Genomic DNA, 27,588 nt, shown 5'->3' on the forward strand with positions numbered 1-27,588 from the left:
TAAGTCATCTGAATTCAGCGTAGACACCCCAATAACTTTAAAGTCCATGTTTATGGACTGTGTAAAAACTGTTTGAATGAAGAATGCAATTCAGTCAGAGAGAACAAGGCCTGGGTGTAACGCATACGTGTAATATTCTATAAGAGGACAGCATGTTATATTACTGTGACTAACGGACTAACAAGAGAGCTGGGAGGGAGGGATCTGAAAGTTGCGGACTGCGCCTTTAAATAAAGAATTTGATTACAGTTCCCACTGAAGTATACTTCCAAGTTTCCCAAGATGCATTTAGAACCTACAACAAAAACCTGAAGCACACTGAGGCTAAATATATCTGTTGATTCTCCACATTTGAAAGTTCTGTAAACATTTTAAGTGAGAAAGTGACCACGTGAATATCAACATGTGCTCATATGATCCAAAAAAACTCACAGAAAACACATTTCTGACGACATTTCAGAGACTTTCGTGACCCTCCATTGTGCTACTGACAAAATGGACATTGGCACACTAAATATACTCCACCGTCCCATGATGCATTGCAAGCGGAATGTAAAATGGTTCTGGGACCGGCTTTAAGCTAAAAATCAAACATCATCTCATCAAAACAAAAGCATCTCTTCTTGTATTCCCTTAGTTTTTTTAACGCTATGTAAATAGGACTCTTGTTTTGGCATTTGCCGGTAGCACAATGTAGGGTCTCTGAAATGTTGGCATGAAATGTGTATTTGTGAGTTTTATGGATGAAATGAGCACATGTTGATATTCACGTTGTCACTTTCTCACTTAAAATGTTTACAGAACTTTCAAATGTGGAGAATCAACAGAGATATTTAGCCTCAGTGTGATTCAGGTTTTAGTAGTTGTAGGCTCCAAATGCATCTTGGGAAACTTGGAAGTATACTTCAGTGGGAACGCTCATCATCCTAATCATACTTATAGTACATAGTAGACAGGATACACTCATTGAGTTTGCGGTGTATGGTACGTACTGTGACATTTGAACACAGTCAAAGTCTTTCTGAATGCACCAGTGCTTTGCTTCTTCTCCATTGGCTGAACTCACCTGGAAGCGGACCTCCTGACTGGCCCGGTGGCTGCTGTCCTCACTGCATGGGTTCGAAATGACGGAAAGGCGCTTCTTATCCGCAGTAGCCTGTTCTTTGATGTACTCCATTCGCCGAGGTCGACCAAGCTGTTGTGATAGAAGCGACTGGAGCTGAGCGCGCTCTATGGATCCCAGCAGGATCATTGACTCTGAGACAAGAGACATGGACACAGGGAAAGATGGGAAATGAGAAGGGGAGAAATGTGGAAAACCTGCGAGGTAAAAAGATGATAAACAGCAAGAGCAGTTTTAAAAACAAAGAACACGTGTTGCAACACTGCAGTGAGAAGCCGAGTTATGTAACAACAATGCAGAATGGAGTGTGTTTTCTGTGTGTGTGTGTGTGTGTGTGCGTCACAGCTTGCTTTTAATAATTGCTTATTTCACAGTGCGTGCTGATTGTTTATTTGCTTAAATACAGCAGCTAATTGTTCTCACATAATTGCATAATTGAAACCGTGTCAGAATACTAAATTCACACTTGAACGCGGCTGCATCAGTACAGATGTACACGGGTAGGATTGTCACTCATTAACTCTAATAAACACATCATTTATTATGCTAGAATGTAATTTTTAGAACTAAGCAGATGGGATGCTCCATCTAACAGCATGAGCAAAACAGACACGTGCACACACGCACACACACACACACGTGCACACTCCCACCTGGTATGTTCAATGATGGTTAACCATGGTTGTTCTTAAACGAGGCCTGAACAGATTGTCAGCAACAAGCAACAAAACCAGGGGGAAAAACTGACCCAGAGTGTGACGACTTCCTGGCACAGTTAGACTTGGCGTCCCAACAACCAACTGGATGTTCAAACATTTCTTAGTTCTTACATGTTTATTTCAGGACAGGGATTAAAGATGTTTGCACGTAATAAAAGAGTGTTTACAGATGGCATAATTTATTTAACTAAATCTGTTTGGCAACCAAACTTTTTGGCTATTTGGCTAAAGGTTTTAGCGCAGGACCCAAATTTTCCTGCACAAAGTGGTCCGGGGGACATTCAAATATAAAATTAGTCGTGGTTTATGTAATTCAGACATGAGGAACTTGTGGCCTGGGAACCACATGCGGCTCTCAAACTAATTTTGTTGGACCCCCAAAAGAAAAGGCACAAAATGACTTTAAAACGTTCCAAATTATAGAAAAATATACAAAATGATAACAAAAGACAACTAAAATAATAATAATAATAATGCATTGGATTTTAAGGCATTATTCTTTCACGCCACACTTAGTGGTGGTAAGCTACTATTGTAGCCACAGCTGCCCTGGGGCAGACTGACGGAAGCGATAATAAAAATAATATCAAATCTTACAGGATTTCTATTGGAATATTTCATTCTGTGTGTGGTATTTGGATAAAGCCTGTGTGATGGTGTTAATGACTCACCAGCTGTTTCTACAAGTGCCAGAGTCTTTAAATGACCTGTCAGCAGAACGTTGTGCAGGTCTCTGTAACAGCAGTTCAGTGTGATGTACCGCACGTCTCGTACCATAATGTCCTCCACACGAATGTTGTACTTCCTGAGATAAGAGCAGAACATTTACATCAGAATAATAACGAAAAAAACCACAAAGGAAAACTCTGAATATTTCTTCATTGCTCTAAACGAGCTGCACTTTAGAGTCTATTTGAGCTGAGACCTTAAAATGCTTCAAACTAGAATCATTATTTCCTCAGTTGACCAGTGAATCCGATAAGAAGTTACACCGAGCACACGTCACCCGGTTGTTTGAGGCGCTGACTAAACATTTGGGCGATGTGGGCGTGCAACATTGCACGAGGACATCTTGCCTCAGCAGAACTCTGCACCCAACCCACCAGTCATCGACACTGGGATTCCTCTTCCTGTTGGAGCGTGCCATAATGTGCAAACGCAACAGGAGAGTGTTCCTGCTGTTGTCAAGCCTCAGCAGCCAAGCCAACACACACACACACGCGCACACACACACAGGCCAAGGCTTGTTCTTGTAATGGTCCTTGTTACTTACTTTGAGTCTTATTAATGATTCTTCACTGGAATGTGAAGGACTCCCTACATTTGATTCATACCGTATCAAATTATGATAAGCTGAGCAAACAATGTCTGTTTTAATAGAATTAACCATGTTAAAGTCACAGCATTACTGTAGCAGCAGCATTTACTTTTCGATGGTAGGAAATTGATCCCCCTGAAATAATTTGTAGTAAAGGCTGACGACTTTGCAATACATAAACATTGGGCTATTTAAAGGTGCAGTCTGCAACTCTTACAAAAGTGACTTTTTGTCATATTTGCTAAAGCTGTCACTATATAAGGACAACTTTACATCAAACTAGTAGTTTGTGTGAAAAAAACAGACTCATTGAGCCCCGCCCCCTGCTGCTCCTGCAGCCTTCGGCAGATTGCCAGAATGCACTGCGACCGAGCAAAAAGAACCAATCAGAGCCAGGATTGTGTTTGATGGACTGTCTGACAGCTGTTGCTCACAGGCCCCGCCCCTTTCCCGGGGCAAGAGCGCCGTCTTTTTTACAGTGTGTGGTCTGGAGGAGTAGAAAATGGAATTGGTGACTTTTCTGCTTGAAAGGTAATTACTGCTGCTTGATTTACATTATGTTTGATTTGTACTTGTTACACTAGAACTCTGTAGTGCATGTGTTGTTTGTGTGCGCACAGCAGCCTCCGTGTGGCTGCTGTAAGTGACACTGTGTTGTTGCTGCTGCTGCTGAGGTGTGTGCACATAAAGAGAGAAAAGCGCTGCAGTAATATGCTTTTAACAGTGCATGTTATATTACAGTGATGATGCGGTCTGGCTAACGTTAGCTTGTTAGCTCCTCTGAGGGAGGGACTTGAGAATGTTTGGAGGCAGGGCAAGAGAGCAGCGGGGAGGGAGGATGAGAGAGGGTTCTGAGAGTTGCGGACTGCACCTTTAAAATGATATTAATTCCAAATGTTTTAAGTTTAATACAGATATAGAGATCTTGCGTTTCAGCTGCTAAATACAGCTTTAGTGGTTTCTCACTCTGATCCAACAAATCAATTACAGACGTATCCATCTTTAAAAATATTTATAATTATTAACTAGTTAATATAACACTAAACACCTAAACACTAAACCATAACTGACAAATTTAAAGAGTTGCAGCTAATTTGGTCATTTCCTGACCAATATTTTTGGTATCATACTGGAGCTTATCATCATCATTTGCATATTAACATGCTCATTGCTCCTTTTGCTTTGGTTTCATCACCAGGAAATAAAAAAACACCAGGTTATAAGGACGGTTTGGGATTTCCTTCCACTAGCTTCGATTAGTTTGCAGAATTTACTTGGTTCAAGGGTGGGTCATTAGAATAATTTAACTGGATTTAATAGAGCTTTGGCAAAAATAATTTCCTTTTCCCAACATTTCCTGCTTTTTAATTTGCTCAGGGATCAAAGCATATAATGCAGGTCTCTGACCGTCCCACATTTGCTGCATAGACTAATTCCCCTTGAGACATCAGTTGATGAAATTGGATTGTATTCTTTAGTGCACAGACTGGGCTACACATCAGACCAGTTAAGACCAGTTAAGAGTTCTGCTTTAATCCTAACCCAGATAAACAGACTCAAAGGAATGAAAACCTAGCTTTAAAATAAATCTCATATTGTTCAGAGGAGAACAGAGGCTGTGGATGTGTGATTGTAGGGATTGTAGCTGTGAGAGGAAGGTGAGAACCAATCAGAGCTCAACATGATCGTCTCAGGAAAGTTTGCTTTGCAGTGAATTGTAGACATCAGGAAGTATCCATCCATCCATCCATCCATCCCTTCATCAATCATTGCATCCATCATCCAACCCTCCATCCCTTCATTAATCAAACATCCTTTTTCATCCATCCATTCATTGTTAAATCTATCAAGTCATGCCTTAATCAATCCCTCCATTGATCAATCATCCATCCCTTCATGTTAATCCATCTCTTACATTATCCATCCATCCTTTTCTCCATCCAAGATCCCTTTATCCATCTAATTATTCATCCATCCCTTTATCCATCCATCCATCCATCAATTCATCTATTGATCAAACAATCCATCCTTTTATCCATCCATCCATCCATCGTACATTAACCATCCATCCTTTTATCCTACCAAAAAGCCATCCCTTTATTTATTCAACTATTCATCCATCCATTGATCAATCAATCCATCATTTTATCCTTCTATCCATTCCATAATGTATCCAACCATTCATCCATCTCATATTATCCATCCATCCTTTTCTCCATCCAACGTGCCATCCCTTCATCTGTCCAACTATTAATCGATCTCTTTATCCATCCACCCATCCATTCCCTAATCCATCCATCCATCCATCCATGCCCTAATTCATCCATGGATCAATCAATCAATCCATCCTTTTATCTATCTATCCTTCCGTTACTTTACCCATCCATCCTTATCACCATCCAACGAGCTATCCCTTTAATCATCCATCCATCGCTCAATCCATCAATTCATGCCTTAATAAATCAACCCATTGATCAATCCATCCCTCAATTTATCCATCCATCCCGTTATCCATCCATCCATCAATACATCAATTCATGCCTTAATCACTCCATCCATTGATCATCCATCCTTTTATCCATCCATCCATTCCTTAATTTATCCGTCCATCTTTTACATTATCCATCCCTCAAATTATCCATTCATCCCTTTATCCATCTGTCAATTAATCCATCAATTCATGCCTTAATCAATCCACCCATTGATTAATTGATCCATCCTTTTATCTATCCAACAAGCCATCCATCAATATATTCATCCATCCAACCTGAAATATTAAGCAACACAAAATGAGAGTGAAGTAAATGACATTAATCTTTCTCCATAAACGTTCCTGTACTTTTCCAAAATGCCGCTCCGCAGCCATCAGAAGAGAAGCAAACATGCTGATGTGAATTTAAGGAGAGAAGCTTTAGAACGTGCTAGTGGGCATGATTACAGGGGATTACAAACATCTGCAGAGGAAACGCATATTAGATATGCAAAAGTCTTCAGAGCAGGTAAAGCTCTGCAGGAGTAAAAGCGATAAGAAATGTCACTCACTGCATGTGTGAGTGGGTGTGTGAGCAAATGTACATGTCATCACATGTATGTGCTGCACAGCGGGCGTTACACAAGTGTTCCTGCACTCGCACAGAGTGGATGGAGTGTGGGTGTGTAATGGAAAACATCCAGTTTAGGAGAAAGATGCTTTCAGGGTGGCAGTAACTGTAATTCCTGTGTGCTTTAAGCTCCTACACAGCAAATCCAGCATGCCCAAATTAACACTGTCAGATTTGATTTCAACACTTTTAAAGTGTCTATATGGGTCCAGACCAGAGAGTGTTAATTTAACTCTTTTTGGAGAGTTGGTACCTTAACTCTAATTAAGTGGCAAATACTAAATCTGTCTGGAGTTAATAATTTAACACTAACTCAGTGTTAGAGTCTAAATATTAACTCTTCAAGAGTTTTTTTTTCTTTTAACTACATAAGAGTTATTTGTAAATAATAATAAAAAAGGTATACATTTTGTTTTTAACTTTTAGAAATTCATTGGGAAATAAACATTTAAGAGGCAATGATTTTCTGAAATACATTTATTTCAAAACATGCATCACAATTAGAAAACAATTTCTAAAACATGTAACAATGTGGAACAATGTACATGCTCTCACTTTCATTAGAATATTGCTTATCTGTCATATGTGAGCTGGTCAATGTAAATAACAGCATTTTCATTATTTTTTTTATTTCAATACATTATGCATGGAGGTGTTGATCAGGATAAATACACCCTCTGTGAAGAGTTGAGACTGAAAGCTGAATTTCTCCATAACTGAAAGAAATTAAGAGAATTGAAATGTCATAAACTAATAAAACCACCAATTCAAGTTGTTCACTCACACTCACTTAGTCTATACCAATTTAAATTGCACATAAATACAAACCCTGTTGAAGAAACTGGAGGAAATGGAAGCATTCAACACTTTGTGGAACTTTAATCTACTTCTGCACTCCCCCATATTCCACCTTTGCATCTCCTGCGTGGAGATTAAACCAGAAGTAGTGTAAGCCCAATTATTTTACAAGAAGACAAATTGTAGATATTATTGTTCATCTTTAAAGGCAATTTTATACTCAAAAGTAAGTAAGTAAATAACATTTACTTATATAGCGCTTCCCCCGCGACCCTGTTAAACGGGAATAAGCGAGTAAGAAAATGGATGGATGGATATATAGCACTTTTCGCTGATAAAAATCACAAAGTGCTTTACAATAACAGAGAACAGATGTTGTTTGTTAAAATTGTGCTCTCTTAATCAACGCACACAGACAATAGTTAGTGCAGAAATAAATACAAAACCTCAACCTTTTTTATTTTTATCTAAACCGTGTGAACAAAGATCTGAAGAGATCTAAATGTTAACGTAGAACCCAATCAGAACATCTGTCTTCAAGTCGTGGCATAACTGTATGTCAACCTTTCATGATCTGAAAATTGCTTTATGATTAAGTAGTCCCTCGCTGTTTCACAGATTTTTTACAGTGCAATTTTGGATGCATTTTTTTTACAGTGTATGAACGCGCATTGTGTTCTGTGTCCTGATTGGCTAATGCTGCGTTCACCCACCAGCGACACATCCAACTCGCTGAGTTTCACTGTCAGCTGTAGTGAAAACCACCAGTGAAAAAAGCCGGTGTGATTAGCGGCTAATGCTATGCTAGCTCAGTGCTACAGAGAGAACTTTTACCTGCTACTACCACCTCCTCTCTGATTCTCTGATTTCACCTATTGCAGGTTTTTTTTTAGAACGTAACCCCCGCGATAAATGAGGAACTACTGTATTTAAGTTAGCCAAAAATGTGAATGTTCACCTGCACGGTTTGTTAAAACTATAGTTTTGCCCACAAACAATGAACTTTGGTGCTAAACCAGACTTATAAGCCATATCACGAAGCAATGTGGCTAATGCTTATCACACAGGTTGGTCTCAGCCCAAAATAATAATGACAAATAAAAACAGATTAAAATGACTTACCAAGCGTGGCAAACACCTCAGTCATGTGGAAAGCAAATTGTTCTGAATGTTCGCTTCGGTCGCTTTGGTGAGAGCCTGTGATGCTGGGGGCGGAGTCAGTGAATTTACTCTTTTAGTGTTATAGACACTGTGGGAGTTTAGAGTTAAAAAATCAAGAGTTATTGTTTTCATTGTAACACCTCCAGATTTGATATAGAAACACTCTGTTTTAACACTTGATTTTAACTACTAATATTATACACCACAGAGTTACATAAAAATAATGTGACTCTATTAGAGTAAAATTAACTCTGCTTTTGTACAAAGTCTGCCAACACCAAACATTTAACACTTTTGAATTTGCTGTGTACAGCATCTCTCTGCCTCAAGGCCTTAACATTTGGAACGCAGACATGTATTATAAATGCACATGTACTTTCAGTGACGTCTTTCATCTATAAACTTGTCCACTTAGTCGATCAAATAAAGCATCATTAACCTCACCCTATAATTGTTTGGGGTCAACATATGTTTTACTTACTAAAAGAGAGTAACGGATAGGTCAGTACCCATCATACAACAGCACCATAAATGATAATTAATTTACAAATTTAGAGGAGTTTGTGTTTAAATGGCTAAACATGTTGCAATGGCATTTTCCTCATTTGCATAGAATTAAAAGACTAATAATTATTATTTGGAGATTAATAAAGTATCCATATATCTTATGCTACTTGTGAAACAATTTTAACATTATTCACTCCTGACCAATCAGTTCTCTTGAAAATGAGCTGCTTATTGTTAGAAGATCCTGGCTGGTGCAGATCTGACAGCTGCGTTTAAGAAAGGAAAATCATTAATAGATCATTCATCCTTTCATTTAGCGATGACATCATTTAGGAAATGTATAGATTTATATCTGATGGACTGATCTACAGTCAGCTGATGAAGCCTGTGGAGAGAGACTCCCCGTATCGCAGACGGATCAACTCATTCATACACTATAGTGACACTGACAGCATCAGCAGGAACATACTGCAGTCACACAATGTGCTCTAATCAGTGTGTGTGTGAGATACATTTAGGAGGAATACCTGAATAGAAACATGTCTGTGCTGTAATAAAGTGCAACTGATCAGAGCGATGTCCGTTTATCATCCCATGGATTAATATTGCTTTTACGCATTAACAGTGACAGCAGCTTCCTGCCTGTGTTCCTTTATTCCTGCTATCTCTGCAGCAACAACGTTGTTTTTGGTCTGAATTATGGATTTTAAATCTTTATGTTTTTAAAGAATTAACTCTCAACTGTAACATAAATTGCTTTACACAGTTCTCCGTGAGAACTGTCAACCCCATCACAGGAGCGGGCACTGAAATCACCTTGCTTAACGGAACATATTGATATCCTGCTATGTAGGACAGGGGCTCTCTGATGCAGAATGTTTGGTTAGGTGATACCTGCTAATGGAGAGATATCCCAGATATCTCGAAAGAAAAACATTAAATATGTACATTTTTCTTTATCTTTCTTTATTTCTTTGTTAGTTCAGTGTTCATTCTTTTTTATTTGTAATATTTCTTGAGCATCTTTAACACAAGTCATTTCCATCTGGGATAAATAAAGTAATTCTGATTCTGATACAGTTAATCAGCTTTGTATTACAGGCCCCTTAAGATGCTCAACTGCACTACAGATTTCTTTTAATTGAACCAGTTTAGAATGCTCCAAACAGAATCATTTTGTTTCAAAATTTTATTCAAAGTTGCAAAATCTAAATATTGGAAGGTTCGACTTCTTGAAAATGTCTTGGACAACTTTGTTGAAAATAACGATTGTGAACAATGAAATGAGATTGTGCTATTACCTTCTAAAATATCAATTTGCAACAGATTTAGAGAAATGCAATATAATATTTTGCACAATGTGTATATCTCCCCTTATATGTACAGCAAATACACAGCTGGCGCCTCTCCTATTTGCCCGCAATGTAAGATAGCTGTAAGGACAAGGTTTCACTGCCTCTGGGACTGTGACAAGATTCAGCAGTTCTGGTAGGCTATCAGTAAAGAGATTAGTGTAATAATTAATCAACAACTACATTCAAACCCACTACTCTGTTTTGTAGGCTCCATCCCTGATCACTTAAAATTGCAAAGCAGCATTATGCAGTTTTTACTTATGTTAGGACGGAAGGCTATAATGACCAAATGGGTGATGTAAATCATTACTAACTCCTACTATTGTTTTGGAAAAGTTGAGATATTGCATGAAAGGAAAGGAAAGTACATTTACAAAATTGTTTAAACAGGTACTGAATTATCTGGGAACCCAGGATAATTGACATATGACTATTGTGATATGTAAAATGTTTGTTTTTTCAATGGTGGATCTGTATTATTGTTATATTATTTGTTGGTTACACTGGTCTGGATTGTTATATTAAAAAGTTCAATAAAAATTATATATATATATATATATATATATATATATATAAACTGAACCAGTATTTCATTCAGAAGTCGTTCTCATCCACTACTGATGCCAGTGTGACTCTGTAAAAGTAACATTTCTGCTGTTTTCACAGATTAAAAGTTGTTAACAAAACAATAGCGGATGTTGATAGTGATGCTTTCACGGAAACACACGAATATGGCCGAAACCGCAGTGACGTCATGTCAAATAATAAAGAAAGCAGAACAAATGTAACGTCAAGCCAATCAATGTGTTCATTGAAGAAACACAAGAAATCACTGAGAATGAAGTAAAAACACTTCTTACTGAAACTTTTCTGTTTCACTGTCGTCTTTGCTTTTTTTTTTCAGTGTGACTCCAAACCAACAAAGTCTCATAACCATTTGTTAAAAACCCGTTGGTTGATGGTCGAATCAATCAACTTTTGAGCTGTAATTTCAACCTTCAACATTAATGAAGGAATTGTTGGATGAAATACAGGTAGAGTTTTAAAAATGAGGAAATTTGATAACGTTAAAAATAATAATAATTGTGAATTAAAATCAACCCATTTTCACACACATTCGTCTAAAATGAGATCTATTTCACTGAAACGGAATATAGGAATAATCTATGAATGTTGCTGATGAGCAATGATCGATTACGTTTACAATTGTTTTCAGAGATTTTCACATCAATGGCTGATCAACAGCATGAAGGGTAAATACACTGAGGCCAAATATAAAGAAGTACCCACTAAACCCTAAAACTATCTCCTCCAACCCTACACTGGAAATGACAAAACAAACAAAGGTTAAAATACATCTGTGATTAATTCCTGAATGACGCATCAACAGCATCATCTCCATCCAATCATTAACCAACGCCTCTAAAAAGGATTGGCTTCAAACAATTACTGTAGGTGATTCTCTGTGCATTCCTTAAAGCTCAGAGGACAACAGCAGCTGGTAATGTCTTCTCTTTTGTGTGGCTGCTATGAATTATTAATGAGTGCGGAAACAATTAAAGCCAGGATTTTCTCCTAAGAGCCATTTGTAAAATCCTGTTTTTACAAAATGTTTACAGTGGAGATTTCAACCTTTTACACCCCAAAAACTCTGCCATCGTCACTTCTCAGACATTTCTGGTGTTTTCACCTAAATTTGCAGTATAACAATGGTGGATGTTTATTTTGGGTCCTACACAAAAAGATCTGAATTCGGACGACAATGAATGTTTCACAGTCAGGTGATTTTACAAGGAACACGAGGAACAAACTAGAACCTAGGTTTCCAAAGTGGGGTATGTAAATTGTCATAGGGAGTAAGTGAATAAAATTTAAAAACAGATTAGAAATTGACAAGAAGTCAGGAGCCTCTATGCATTGCCATAAATTACACATGCAGAGCCCCATCATGCTGCCTCTCACAGAGAAACAATCTCATCAAAAAAGCTCAAATATGAACCAAATATTGGCTACATTGACGTGGGAGCTTTAATTCCTCTTTAATTCAGAATAATCCAATCCAACTTTATATGTTAAGCACCTTAAAAAAACCACAGCTGACCAAAGTGCTGTACAGACAAAAATAAAATACATTATCAGCTCACATGAGATAAAGAACTACATTTGAAATACAAAACAAATTAAAAGGCATAAAACATGAAATACAAAATAATTTAAGAATCATAAAACATGTCAAGGAACGTAGTAAAAGAAATGAGATAAATAAAAGAAATAAAAATGACTGCCTCAGATGGAAGAAGCTCGATTTTACAACCACCTTAATCTGATTGTCGAGTTTAAGCTCAGGGTCCATTTTAACCCCTAGGTTTGTGATGGACTGCTTGTTATACTGGGCCAAGGAACCCAGATCTATAGGAGGGGTCCCAGTGGTAGCACCAAAGATCATCACTTCTGTCTTTTTATCATTAACATTTAAAAAGTCAAGAGCCATCCAGGCTTTTATGTCCTCAAGACACTCGACTAACAATCAAGCAGAGTATTCACTGTTCTTTTTAAGAGGGACATAAATCTGACTGTCGTCTGCATAACAATGGAGAGAAATGCCATGTTTCCTGAGTAATGAACCCAGTGGTAGCAAATAAAGAGAAAAAATGAGAGGGCCTAGAACTGAGCCCTGTGGGACTCCACACGAGAGAGGAGCAGAGGATGATAAAAGTCACCAAGGCTGACATAAAAAGTTTTATCAGTCAAATACAACCTGAACCAATCCAGTGCTACGCCCCTGATGCCCACCCATTGCTCTGAACGAGAGATCGAGATCTCGTGATCCACAGTGTCAAATGCAGCAGCTAAGTCTAAAAGAACAAGAACAACACAGTCACCAGAGTCTGTAGATAGAAATACAACTTTAAAAACTCTTAAAAGAGCTGATTCGGGTCTTTGCAGAGTTTTAAAACCAGATTGGAAAACCTCTAAAATATTATGCTCTTCTGAAAAGGCCTGTAATTAACTATGAACTAGATTTTCCAGGGCTGAAGGAAAAGAAAAGGCAGTTTGGAAATCGGCCTGAAGTTAGTTAGAAGTGCAGGATCTAGACCAGGTTCTTTAATCAGAGGTTACACTACTGCATGTTTACACAGTTCAGGGACAACGCCTGAGGATAGACTGCTATTAATGATTGCAATAACAGATGGACCTACAGTGGAGAAAACCTCTTTAAATAGTCGAGGAGGTAGAGCATCATTTGGAGAACCTGAGGGTTTCAACTGACTAACAATCCCTGTAAAGCCCTAGTACAAATGACCTTATCAATAAAAATGAAAAACGTTTTGACAAACAGCAGAAGAGATCTCCTAAATAAAACTTCAATCTTCTTTAAACTGACCTTGTAAAACACTTAATTCACAATGCAAACGCAATTCCAAGTTCAACTTAAATCTGATTTAGGTGGCTGGTTTATTCCGATTTTAATACCGAATTCAATAATTCCTCTATCTTGTAGACACTTCATTCCGCTTTAAGTTATTTCCGGTTATTCTGCGTATGCACGACTTGCCACCATGATGCGCTAGTAATGACATAATCCAAGATGGCGACTAGAGCAGAGACTATTTATTCAATAAGAGTCTCAGAAGGTATAAATATAATGAAAAAAGTGGCTGGACGGAAGCATAAACATGCAGACATTCACACAAATGTCACTAAATTCCGGAGATGAAGTAAATGCGACCCCGTACTGCTGCACAGGCTGTAATAACACCAACTTTATCATTGTACCTGTTGTTAGAACTACTTGTTTTCAGGAGTCTTACTGGGCTTTATTTACTGGTGATTAGTTCCTGTTTCCTTTTCCTCAGCAGACCAAAGTGAAACCTCACGTTTTTGTCATTTTGCTGCTTCTAAACTACAATCCAAATAAAAGTGAAAACAGTTCTTATTGTGTAATATTCTATGTTGTAGCCAAAAAATGAAAGGTTTGTTGTGTGTTTTTTCCCGATAGTCATGATACGTCACGTTAGCCCCCTGTCCAACCAGAATCCTTCCCAACCCACAGTCCTCAAGCGGTATTGAATAAAGCCGAATAAACCTGTTTTCCATGTAAACCTCAATTCGGAATTACTATTTCCATGTAAACACGAGGCAGAACACTTTAATTCCGAATAATTAATTCTGAATTAAAAAACATCATGTAACCATGGCCCTTGCAGAGTTCAGTGAATCCTCTCAATCATTCTTTTGTTGTAGCGAGTTGTATTCCACAGTTTCAGGGCGATGGATATGTTGTATTACTGCTATATGACAAGTTGACGTGATAATACTTCATTAACTTAACGTGGAAGTGAGCGGTAGGGTTTTTTGAGGTGGGGAGGGGGCTCGTGTTGCACGTGTTGACACGCCCCATGAGTTGATTGACATAAGTACCTAACTAGTCAGTATTAGTTCATTCATTCATTCATTAATCCATTGGACACAACACATAAAATACTCGTTCGTTTAAGCCTAATAGTCTTAAATTTCTTTTATATAGTTAGCCCATAGTCATTTTTTTTTAAATATTTGGGTATGTTTGATAGTATACAGCATTATTCTTGTTTAAAGCTTTTCTTTTACACTGTTAAATTAATACATTTGTAGTTAAACAAAAATGTTTTCGTAAACAGGAAGAATAATCGTGATTATCATGTTGGCCATAATCGTGCATCCCTATCCCTGATCTAAACAAGCATTTGTTTCAGCTGATTCCATCTGATGCAGCGCGCACAACTTTTCTGTAAATATTTTATAACGTGAGAGTCCATAAAATATAAAGAGTGTGCACAGCTAGAGGGTTCCTCCTGGACATGAGAATGCAAGAATGTGTTTATGTTCCAAAGGGTTATTGTACGTACTCATGGTGGCCCCAGCCCAGCTCTGGGAGGTAGGGGAGCTTCTTGATCCTGATGATGGAGTCGTAGAGGGACGGCTGCAGGGACTGAGCCACGGCGTTGGCCAGAATCACTGCTATCATCACAGGCAGGATGTGGGAGATCTGCCCAGTCAGCTCGAACACGATGACCGCAGTGGAAACTGTGTGAGTGACCGCTCCCGACAAAGCTGCAGCACCTATGGGTGAGAGTGCACTCAAACATTAGAAGGTATGCACAGAATTATACACATCATTGGTTTCTGGAGGGTTACAATCAGGTTTGAGGTCAATTATAATTAAAACTGCATAATTGGTAATTCATTACAATTATGGAGTAAATATAATTGTAATTTGAAAAATCTGCTGCTGTCATAATCAGAATTAAATTGTAATTGAGCTCAAATAATTAACTTTGTAATTGCCATGAAAATTCTTTAAAAATTGTGAATGATATAATTTAACTCTAAACTGGGGAGCCATGTTACATTTCTATGTACAGTTACAGTTACATATGTAGTTTCATAATAATGTTTCATATGAAGCTTTCCCACATTTTACTTTTTAAAAAATATATCAAAACCTATATTTTCATTGATTAGGAAGCCTAACAAGGTAACCAATAGATAAGAAATAAATGAGATAACAGATATATGTTGTTAGTGTATATTACAGCTGATTTAGGACCCGTTATTAAAAGAGATGCTAACAGAAAACTAACACAAAAGGGAAAGTTAACTTTTATTAGGTTATTTATTACATGCTCAGTAGCTGTATTAATTGTAATTGAACTTTAGTAATTGAGAACGTAATTGTAATTGAAAATAATGCTGGTAACTGTAATTGAATTGTAATTAAAGATGGGTAATTAAAAACGTAATTGTAACTAAAATGTCTATCCCCCTTTTTTAATCAATCAAACCCTGATAAAAGAGAAGAAAAACCACAGACAGAAACAATTACAAGGCAAAACAAATATTTAGACTTTACACTTAGGTTTGTTCTTCAATGGTTGCCCCTTAACTACAGTGTGATGAATAGAACTACCTTTGCTTCAGCTTTAGAGGATTGTAAAAAAAAAGGCAGAGTTGGATCAAACATCATCAAATAAATGTCCCAATCAAAGACTTTGTGCTCCTGATTGTTAAAATGTCAAATAATCTTTCTAATAATCACGTATAAAGATTGTAATTGCTGCTCGAAAGTTTGTTTTGATCCTCTTCAAACAGTTTTAATAAAACTAGTGTTTAAAGTTCTCACGCATTGCATTGTGGGATGTGGAGTATCTGAGACAGATGCATATTAGTGGTTTTACTTCATTCTTACTGTGATTTCTTGTGACAGTGATTTGCTCGACACTATCGTTTTTCTAGTTTGTTCCCTGTGATATCACCTCAATCCAGATATCACAGGACGTGAACTTTATTTATTTATTTATTTTTTTTGGGGGGGGGGGGGCGGGGTGGAATTGCATTGTGGGAATCCACATCCTACCAGGCAATTTCAACCTTTTACATCCTTTTTACACCATGGCCCTCATTTATCAACCGTTTTTCCGTTTAGATCTGAGCAGAAAACGTGCCGTTCGATCATATTCACACAAACTTCGGTATTTATTGATTAGATCTCACGTCAGGTCTGACCAGCAAAATGTGAGTGAGACTGAAAATAATTATTAAACAAACCTCAAGTATCATTTAAACATAAGCAGACACACATTCAGAACAGATCAAAACAGCTCATTAAAACAAAATAAACAAATTCAAATTGATTTCCAAAAAGCCCACGTTATTACTGATACCACTTCTTTGGTTTTCCTTCCACAGAATACTGTACAACCCCGCTAGTAAACTATGCTAGCGTCTGAGCAGGACGTGGTTTAACAGTGCACACACACACACGCACGCACGCACCGCGCACGCGCACACACACACAAAAAACGGGAGTGCAGCGCTGCTTCTGCTTCTAACCAGAACAAAGAGGTCAGAACACATTACTCCAGTTTTAAAATCTTTACACTGGCTCCCAGTCAGCCTCAGAATAGACTTTAAAGTTCTGCTGCTGGTTATAAATCTGTGAATGGGTTTGTTCCAGAATACATCAGTGAGATGTTAGTCAGGTATGAACCCAGCAGGTCTCTCAGATCTATGGACACAGATCAGATAGTGGAGCCCAGAGCTCACAGTAAACATGGTGATGCTGTGTTTAGTTGTTATGCTGCAAAGAAGTCGAACAAACTGCAGCAGAGCTGAAGTCAGCATCACATGTGAACATTTTTAAATCAAAGTTAAAGGCACTTTTTTTCTCTACTGCATATGATTGAGAGAGAGATTTTTTGTCATGTTGTTGATGTAATGATGATTTTACTGATGATTTTAATTGATTTTACTGATGATTTTAATTGATTTTACTGATGATTTTAAATGTTCTTATTGATTTTAAACAATTGAATGTTTTATCATGTAAAGCACATTGAGTTGCCTTGAGTATGAAATGCGCTATACAAATAAATTTGCCTTGCCTTGCCTTCTGCTCTGTATTGGACCAGGGGAAAGCTGCTATACTGTATATCATCTATGCTCAACTGGTCTCACCCTGGGACCCACATTTTTCCACAGTCATCAATCACGACCCTCTTTTTTTTTTTTTTTTAGAATTCAATCAACCAAATTTAGTTTTTCAAAAATAGCTGTTGAAAACATACATATATAATCTTTTTTAAAACACAAATCTATATATTTTCCTGTGAAACATGAATTTCACAGCATGCCTGTCAAAAGAAAAGTTTCTTTAAGAATAAAAGACAAGTCCAACATGAGAGACATTAAGTAAGCTATTTATTTATTTTTGACCAGCTGTCCGCGACCCACCCAGTACAGGTCTGCGACCCACTTTTGGGTCCCGACCCACCAGTTGAGAATTGCTGGCCTAAAGCATGCAGACAACGGTTGCCAATATAAACGTCATATTTCCGTGTGTCTCTCCAGGATCTCTGCTGTAAAGTTGTATGCAGCGCACACAGGGGGGCAGACGTCACTTATGAGGTCCTTTATACGGTGGCTGTAATCGGAGGGTTGATGGTTCAAGCCTCACCTGGGCCATGTGGGATGTTGAGCAAGTCCCTTAACCCCGAACTGCTCCCCAGGCGCCTCAAAATGGCTGCCCACTGCTCCTCAAGGATGGGTTAAATGCAGATGACAAATTCCATTAATGTAGTAACATTAAATGGCCAATTAAAGGCGAAAGCCCCGATTTAATCTTTGACCTCACTGGGCGGGGCCTCTGAACCAGGAAGAATTAAGGGCGTAACATGTTAAAATCGATCACATTTATCATTCAACACGATCATTTGTACGCTGGCATTGGTCAGATACGTTTCATAAATCACACGATGGTCCGGTCGTACGACCAAATGTGAACTCAAATTTGTACCTGTTTTCACACAAGGTCAATAAATAAGGGCCGATGTCTTTAGCACATAAAAAAATGATGGTTTTTAGCAGCTTCAACATGAAAACAGACCGTTTTGATGGAAGCTTTCAAGAAGCTGCTCGATTAGCAGGAATCAGTCTTTTATGGAGACCAAACTCATTTAAAGGAAGGAAGTCAAAGCCACAATGGCACTGGTGTTGAATTAAAAGCACTATACTGTATATATATATATATAGTACTTGAGATAAGGATATTTGAATATTTGAACAGATAATGGTAATGTTATTTTTCTTAAAAATGGAAAGCATAGCTTGTTAGTAATAGGCTAATTAACCATGGCAGTTCTGTTACAAACAGTGCAAACTATTCTAAACTAATTATGCTTAGAAAGCATTATTTAAAAGTAAAGGGGGGGGGGGGCCTTTTATTGATCGGCAGACAATAGACCCCAAACAAAGAATTAAAGACTATTCACCATGTAACCTTAAAGTGGTCAGGCTGTTTATTTAGTTGATACCCAAATAAAAAGGAGTTGAAATGTTCTCAAGAACATTGGCCTCTTTATTTAACATTGTTTAGAGCTTTATTGATCCAACACAGAAACAAACATCAGCTTTGGGAATAAATTCTCTGCAAGAGTGTGAGTCACCAGCCTAATATGGGTTTTATTTAAGCAAAGGCTCACTCCATCAGATCTAAATCACATTATTCTACCACTAACTTCTCCAACTAACCCCAAAGGATAGAAATAAAGTTCATCTTAGGTTATTGTTGTCTTGTTCTCTATATATGTGTGTGTCCCACAAACATCCTGTTGTCCATCCTAACACTGAACCCCAAAGCCTCCTCTACTGTGACTTAAAAGAGGCTCATCAGTGTAAAGTGCTGAGTCATCAGACAGCAACAAAACAACACGCACACACACCAACAGCCTGAGGAAACGAGCAGTGGCACAATCAACAGGCCTGTCAACAACAAGCAATGCAGCAGCTCCACATTGCTACATTAAGCAACATCAAGTTGAATCTGAGAAGGAAATGTAAAAAAAAAAAGCAGGAAGTGCAGCACATTGACCACTAAAGAGATTTAGCTTTAACAGCTTAAACAAGCTGTGTGCAATAAAGAAAAGTCCATCTACAGTATATGTAAACCTACATCTGCATCAAAATCCTATCAAATAGGATATTAGTAACATGCATGAGTAAAACGAGCCAAACCTTTCCACTTCCAATCCTCCTTTTTGAGAATAAAATATAACTTGTATTTATTATGTATACCAGTGGATCAAGAATTTCTGGTGACCTTAAAGACATTTTTTTTCTAGAATTACTTTTTGATCACATTTGTTAAACTGTATTACAAATATACAGTATGCAGGATTAGTGACAAGTTGTGCCAGCTCAGATATTTTTAACTGCATTTTATTATTATTAATATATTGTTATTAACTCGATTTATATTTGGCAGTTGTTTAAGATTGTGTGTAATTTTAATTTGAAAAATAATAATAAAAACATGTTAAAAATGTGTTTCTAAACAGTAACTATCATCTTAATTAATTACTAGACATTTCAGGTGACCCCGTTTATGGGGTCCGGACCCCAAGGTTGAAAAAACACTGATATGTACGGTTAAATTTGTATATTTCACATCAGACGGAGTGCTACGATAATAAATAAACGACTAAAGGTGATGTGTCAGTCTCATATGTCTGTGGAGCCTGTGTGATAGAAAATGTTTTGATGGTTCCTTCACATTAAATTGTGAGAAAAACTGTTTCACTCACTTCCCTCACCTTTACACCGTACGACGGAGTCTCTCACGCTCTCATCAGGCTTCTGTTCAGTGTGTTGCTCCTCCCCTTTGCAGTATTGACCAATCACATGGTGCTTTTATAATCAAATTAAAACAAATTGGCTCCTCCAGTTGGATCTTAAAGCTGGTTAACATTGTTAACTCATTCATTGCCAGCATTTTGACTGATTTTTAAAGACCCACAGAATATTTTGTACTATGACATCTATGACAAGAATAAACTTCCTACTTTCACTAGTCGTTGTTCCATAATCAGCAGTTGAATAAAGGTAGTTTCACACAAAAAGCTGAGAAAACAGGCTTTTTCTGAAAAATCCTGTCAGTGACTTTCAAACTATTTTTTTTAGTGACACCTCAACATTGGTTTCCTTCTATAAAACTACAAAAACCACACTGAGACCTGGCTTTTGATGGCAACATTATTATTATTTTGTTATCTGGGTCAGAATTGTATGGTTCCCTAACTGTGTTTTGGCCTTCCTCCACATCCCCCGCCCCTAACACGCTCACCTAACATACCTGATTCACATCAGGTGGAAAGGGAGGAGGACCAATGTCAATCAATTCAGTCATAGTTTGTCTCAATCAATGACTTATTTTTTAGTTTTTGTTTCATTTTTGTCCACAAAAATATACTCAATGTTGATATCTAAAATGGGAAAATACATTTTCACTAGTTACAATTGTTTTTTAACATGTGGAAATTTAACTGTAGATATCTATATTTCTTATTCTTACATGTGAAAAATAAATTACATAAATTGTCAAAATGTAATCACTAGATGTGAAAATATATTTTTAACATGTCAAAATTGTACTCCATATATCTGAAATTAACATTTTGACATGTCAAATTGTAACTACCACTAGTGAAAATTAAAATTAAAACTAGTAAGCCCCACTGAATAAATGTTAAAACGGCTTGCCATAGCAACATTCGACCAGCAGACATGTGGTTAGAGTCCATTCTGCTCCCCACTTATCTTTGTACGTTTGTTATTTTAGTTTGGGCTGGAGATTCCTGTTTCCATGTTTCTGTATGTTTAGTGTTTTTGTAACGTTTTGTAGCTTAGAGGACAGACGATGGGAGCGACGGCCCTGTATAGGGTTGGCCCAGTGTCCTCCCTACTTTTATTTAGTTTGGCCAGGGTCTCCAGTACCTTTTAGTTGGTTCTGCTGCTACTTTTAATATCTCTGTTAATAAATACTTAATCGTTCTTTCTGTGTTTGGCGTCATTTGTGTTGCGGCCCCTTGGTGTTACACCCTAGAGGGGGATGTAACAATGAGCTTTGATTAATACCTTTTCCCTCAGGTGGGTTCTTGATGGTGGTTCAAAGGTCTTACAAGTTATAATATTAATCACGAAGCAGGTAGAATTCATGCATTTATTATAACAGAGGTTGCTCAAAATAAAAGTCAAATTAAAGGTGGTTAAATCTGAGGTGTCATTAAAACGACCAACCTCAATTAAAGAAATGTCAAGTTTCATGATTATAATGAAGCTTTGCTCATCTATTTCTGTTCTGTTCTTCCGTTGAGCTAGAAATGGGCAGGAAACAAAACTAACGGGGGGTGAACTGAGGACTCAGGGGTTTAAAGGCAGGAATGGAGACGTGGTCTGATTGGCTAGAGCAGTATTAGAGTGAGTAGAGAGAGAGAGAGAGTGAGACAGGACAGAAATGAACAAATAAAGTGTCAGTCTTGGTCCCATACCAGGCATGAGATGACCAGAGACACTAAATCAGTATTTTTCAGCCTTGGGATCAGGACCCCAAATGGGATTGCCTGAAATAAAAAAAAAAAAAAATTAAATACATTTTTGCTTGTGCCTTTTACTATCTTGCCTTTTAGCCGCTACTTTTAAAATTGTCTTTATTTATGACTATTTACTTTTATTTATAACCACATTTTTTTTTTTAGAGTATTTTAATATTTCTGCTGTATGATAATTGACTGCTGCCAAGATTTAGTTGTATGGTTGGCAAAAGAGCTTCTATCTATCTATAAATAGATTTTTGAAATGTTTTAGTTATTATTATTTTATTATTATTATTATTAAAAGAATCTTAAATAGGGATGTAACGTCATGAGAAGTCATGGTGGCGGGCGAAATCTGCTAATACTTTCTTTCTGGCCGCCTTCTACTCTTAAACATATTCATAAATGATTCCTTACCCCTTTCGCACCAAAAGAATATCTGTAATATTACATGAATATCTGTAAAAGTCACGTTTTTCTATTAGCTCTGTCTGCTAGCATAGCATCTCTTCTTCACTGCACTTAGCTGCATCCCAACCGACCACTGGGTTACCAGCGCCCTCTGCTGGTTCAAACAAATATCTGACGCAAATACAGTGCAGACTGTTTTTTTTTTTAAGTCCAATTGTTAAGTCACAAAATACATTTTCAGTTGCACTTTTAAAAAGAAAAATAACTATTATGTAGTTTTGTATTGTTTACTATGGAACCAGAATTTAAATGAATAGGCTTCTTCATTTGTATTATTCCTTTATTTATTTCATTCAAGATTTATTTTTAGTTAAATTGCATTGTTTGAATAGTTCATCAAGGGATTTTTTTGACAATGAAAAATTAAAGGAAAATAGTACAGTAATGAATCGTGAGAGAATCGTATCGTGAACCCAATATCGTGAATCGAATCGTATCGGGAGTTGATTGAATCGTTACATCCCTAATCTTAAACAATTGTATTTCTATCATTTCAATTGAAATATAAATCTAGTTTATATTTCAATTGAAACACCATAACAAATAAAAATATGAGTTCAAAAATTATTTCTCAAAAAAAAATGTCTTTGGGGTCACCAGAAAATCCTGTTTCTTTCCACTTATTTAGAAAATGCCAAAGGGGGGAATTGGATTCAGAAATAAAAGGGGGTACTAGAGCCAAAAAAGTTTGAGAACCAATGAGCCTGATTGGTTAAAAAAAGAGCTGCAGTTTTAACAAAAAACCAAAAAACAAAGACGGAGGGTGGTGGAGGCATGGAGAGGTAGACTGAGACGAAGTCGAGGTTTAGGGTTGCTGGTCAGATGTGGACACATTTGGTCAAAGGGTTTTATGAGCAGACCGGTCTGGGATTCAGAGGTTTCCGTGTGTCCCCCAATGAATCTGCAGTTGTTCTGTGCTCTCAGGGTTTTGTTTGTTGCTAATAGTAGTAGTCATAACAATGACAGAGCTTCTGAGAAGAGACCTTGGCAAAAGCTATCAGTGTTCAATGGTATCTGGCCTGCTTAGGGCAGTGTGACCAGAACCAGGAGAGATTCTGTAATCACATGTCATAGTCCATCATAGGTGGAGTTTGAAATAATTGCTTGAGTTTCACTTCACAAATAAGGAATGAAAACAAATGTATTAATCTAACTGTTTTTATTATTATTATTTCTCATTTCTGTAACATTTGTTTTGAAAGCTGTATTATGGACCTGTCAAAAATAAATCGAAAATGCAGCTTGAAATGTTCTGCACCCACTGTAACTTAAAGAATGAGAGAGTAAAGTAATTAAGCAGTGTTGTTATTTATTATTATTCATGTTCTACATGATATATCATACAACACTCGATACATGTGCTTTAATATGGGAGATATGCTTTAACATGGTGGGTAGGGATGTAACGATTAATCGTAAGGCAGTTAAAAATCGATTCATAGGTAGTATTTTCCCAAAAAAAATAAAGGAATATTTTTCAGTCATTTATATACAGTCCCATTTTGTAAATAAATCGTGAGAGAATCGTATCGTGAACCCAGTATCGTGAATTGAATCGTATCGGGAGTTGAGTGAATCGTTACATCTCTAATGGTGGGACATATTTTCTGGCTAAATAAGTTAGACAACACATATAGAATAAAAGGATTAAAAGCATTTAAATGTCCAACAATGTCGATTATGGCATTAAAAGCATTTAACAACATAACTATGCCTTCGCTGAATGTCTACATGCTCCCGAGGCCAGTGGACCCCAATTTTGTTCCGGGAGAGTCGGGAGTAGATTAGCACAACACCGCTCAATCCACCGCTTTATATCCAAACAAGATTGTTCTCCGTTCCAGTTGCTTGTTTTCTCGGTGCATCACTACAAAAAACAGACTTTTGAGTCTACGGAGCACCCACGGTGTCTTCCATGTTTTAAACAAAACTCTCAGGGTGTGGCAGGAGGGTCAAATGTCATCCTTTGACAAAAATGTGGTCCTTTTAAACTTTTTTACTTGATTTTATTTCGTGAACTTTTTAATTTTATATCGCCATTTTCATAATTTCCTAGTCACTGTGTTTTTGGCCCTTAAGTTAAAAAATTGTGTATTATGTACATTATATTAGGAAGTTGATTTTTTCTAATGAATTTGGGAAAACTTAAACCTTTGAACTCTGTGTATGTAGACCATGCGCTGAGTGAGTGTGTGTGTGTGTGTGTGTGTGTGTGTGTGTGTGTGTGTGTGTGTGTGTGTGTGTGTGCGCATCTCAACCCAAAAAAAGAGTAAAAGACCTTGTGAAGATGCTGTATCATTATCCACAGTGAAACAACTACTGTAGCGACACTGCCAGGAAGTGGCCATTACTCCAAAATAAACTTAAAAAAGAAGTCAGATTACAGTTTGCAAATGCACACAGAGACAAAGACCTTAATTTTTGAAGACATCTCCTGTGGTCTGACGAAACTAAAATTGAACACTTTGGCTTCAATGACCATCATTACGTTTGGAGGAAAGCGGTGGAAGCTTGTAAAGCCTGAGAACAGCATCCCAACTGTGAAATACGGGGGTGGCAGCATCATACTGTGGGGTTGTTTTGGTGCACTTCATTAAATAGATGGCATCATGAGGAAAGAACATTATGTGGAAATACTGACGCAACATCTCAAGACATCTGCCAGAAAGTTAAAGTTTGGGCGCAGATGGGTCTTTCAAAAGGACAACGACCCAAAGCATAACCGCCAAATTAAAGTGCCTTACGAATAACAAAGTTAAAGTTTTGGAGCAGCCTTCACAAAAGCCCTGATCTCAAGCCTATTAAAATTTATGGGCAGAGCTGAAAAGGCCGCCCACAAACTTGGCTCATCAGTTCTGTCAGGAGGATTGGGCCCTAATTCCTGCCAACTGTTGTCAGAAGCTTCCAGAACATTTGACCCAAGTCATACAGTTAATAGGCAATGGTGACAAATACTAATGAAATGTATGCAAACTTCTGACTTTGAAGAAAGTACTAATCTTTCTCTAATTATTCTGGCACTTAGTAAATATAAATAATTTTGGTAATCCTAAACTGACCTAAAACAGGAAAAGTTTAGACTGATTTTATGACAGATAGTGAGACTTGTTTCTTTTTATATGATGTATGTAAATGTCTGGTTTCAACTGTATGTAAGTGAGTGTAAACACATTTATTGATGCAGAGCACAACAAAACAGAGGGGGAATGAACAAAGCAATGAGTTTAAGATTTAGGCCCTGTTTACACAACAATGTTTTTGTTTCCAAATAGTTCCACATTCACATGGCAACGATTCAGAAACAATCTCTGTTTACATGGGACCGCTGGAAGCATAAAAAACGATGTAGTATACATGCCAGGCCAATAGATGGCGATATGATTTTGCAATGAAGCAAAATAAGCAAACATCACATTAATGCAGCACAAGTGGCTATTTATGTGGCTGATTTATTAAAGAAACTCGCCTACTTGTGCGCGCCGCTCATGGATGTGAATAGTGTGTCAGCAGCAATGGGTTCAGGAATAAAGAGAGATCTGCTTTATTCGGTTTCGGGCTGTATACTGGGTCGGTCTAACTTTGTAGGTCTAATTAAAGCATCTGAGGTTCTGCCGCCGCAGTGAACATGCCTGTGATATAGAAAGTTTACACGGACATGGAGGAGGTAGCTTTTTCAAAAACTTCCACTCTGGAGCCCGTTTTTAAAAAGTTCAGTTTTGAAAAACCAAAATGCTTTTGCCGTGTAAAGGGACCGCCAACACGGAACAAAACTTTTACGTTTTCACTAGAAAACAAAAATGAAAATAACACTGGTTTATCGGCTGCTTTCTACCAAATGTACAATTAGAAAGGAACAAATCTATAATCTATTTATCCATTAGTTGAAGAAGCCCATCAAATGACTGAGCCAATCAGAACATGCTCAGAGGTGTTCTTTGATTCAGGAACGTATCTCCTGTTATAGAATGTTCACTGTAATCTGGTGATATTCTACACATTTACAAACAATAGGTCAATCACAGTATGGTCAAAAATATGTGTTTCTTTGAAACCTTTACTCCAAGTTGTCAAAGAGCAACAGGAACATTTTTGGGATGTGAACAAAGCCACAGTGGTTGCAGGACTTTCTAAGTAACAATTTTATGCAAGTTTCAGTTTCTTTTTGAAGAACAAAACTATACATTTTCCAATATTTGACTCGCTATGTTATAGTATGGAGCTATTTTTAAGTGTCTTGTACAACCTCAAAAATGTATTTATTTGCATACAATTTCAACCCAAATAATTTGGCAATATAATAACTAAATGCAGGGTTCTAACCTAGAGAATCGAAAAATAATCCTCCAGTAGATCCATAACACCAACTCAAGTTCCGTTAATCAGATATGTTTGTAACGTTTTACCAATCATGTGACTTTTTGCGTTACTCCTATTGGCCAGTGAGCTATTCTACAACATCAATCTGTCCATAGTGGTCCTGCCTGTTTGTGGTGGTGTAGGACCAGTCCTGAACCATAAATGTTTTAATAGGGTCAAAGGATCCTGAACCAATGAATCCTATTCACTGACGTCACACACAGAACGGAACAGGACACTCTGTGTGTGACCTGCGTAACCGTATTTATACTCACAGATAGGTGTGAAGCCACTGTTTATTCACAATAACAAGACTGGCACTTCAGTTTGACATTAAAAGTTACATTTTGTTTTTGCAATTGTCAGAAATGTATTGAATTGAATTGAATATGATTAGCTAAAAGTTGTTTGTTAGGACAAAAAAAAAAAAAAAAAAAAAATGAAATTGTGTTCAGAACAACCTAAGAATGTTTGACCAGAGACAAGCTTTGATGTAAATTTTCTGTGTTCAAAACAGGGGACGGGACTTAGATAAGCAAACTGCTTCTTCCGTCTTTTTTTTTCGGCATGTACAAAAAAAAAAAAAAAAAAAAAAAAAAGTGAACGTAACCATGTCGGAAATAAACTGAATAAATAAAAATAAATAAATTGAGTTTCCTCAGCCAACTGTAGAAACATTTTATCATTTAAAAGCACATTCTCATCTTAACTTTCAGTTCACCTGTTTGTGCATGGCAACACCTCTAAGTCTGATTTTTTAAAAGAGGCCT

At 37.3% G+C, this 27,588-nt stretch overlaps 1 protein-coding gene across 3 annotated transcripts in view; it reads right to left on the reverse strand.

The window, feature by feature from the left end:
* Nucleotides 1-27,588, reverse strand: part of clcn2c (chloride channel 2c) — a 203,909-nt gene that overhangs the window by 36,227 nt on the left and 140,094 nt on the right. For all 3 annotated transcript variants that reach the window (XM_028464291.1, XM_028464289.1, XM_028464292.1), the window contains 3 exons: nt 14,972-15,185; nt 2,514-2,647; nt 1,067-1,257 (listed from right to left, as the gene is read on the reverse strand). In XM_028464291.1, the coding sequence (XP_028320092.1) occupies nt 1,067-1,257; nt 2,514-2,647; nt 14,972-15,185 (539 nt within the window). The remainder of the gene's footprint in view (nt 1-1,066; nt 1,258-2,513; nt 2,648-14,971; nt 15,186-27,588) is intronic.

This window comes from Gouania willdenowi, chromosome 13 (genome assembly GCF_900634775.1).
Source record: "Gouania willdenowi chromosome 13, fGouWil2.1, whole genome shotgun sequence".
Taxonomy (NCBI): domain Eukaryota; kingdom Metazoa; phylum Chordata; class Actinopteri; order Blenniiformes; family Gobiesocidae; genus Gouania; species Gouania willdenowi.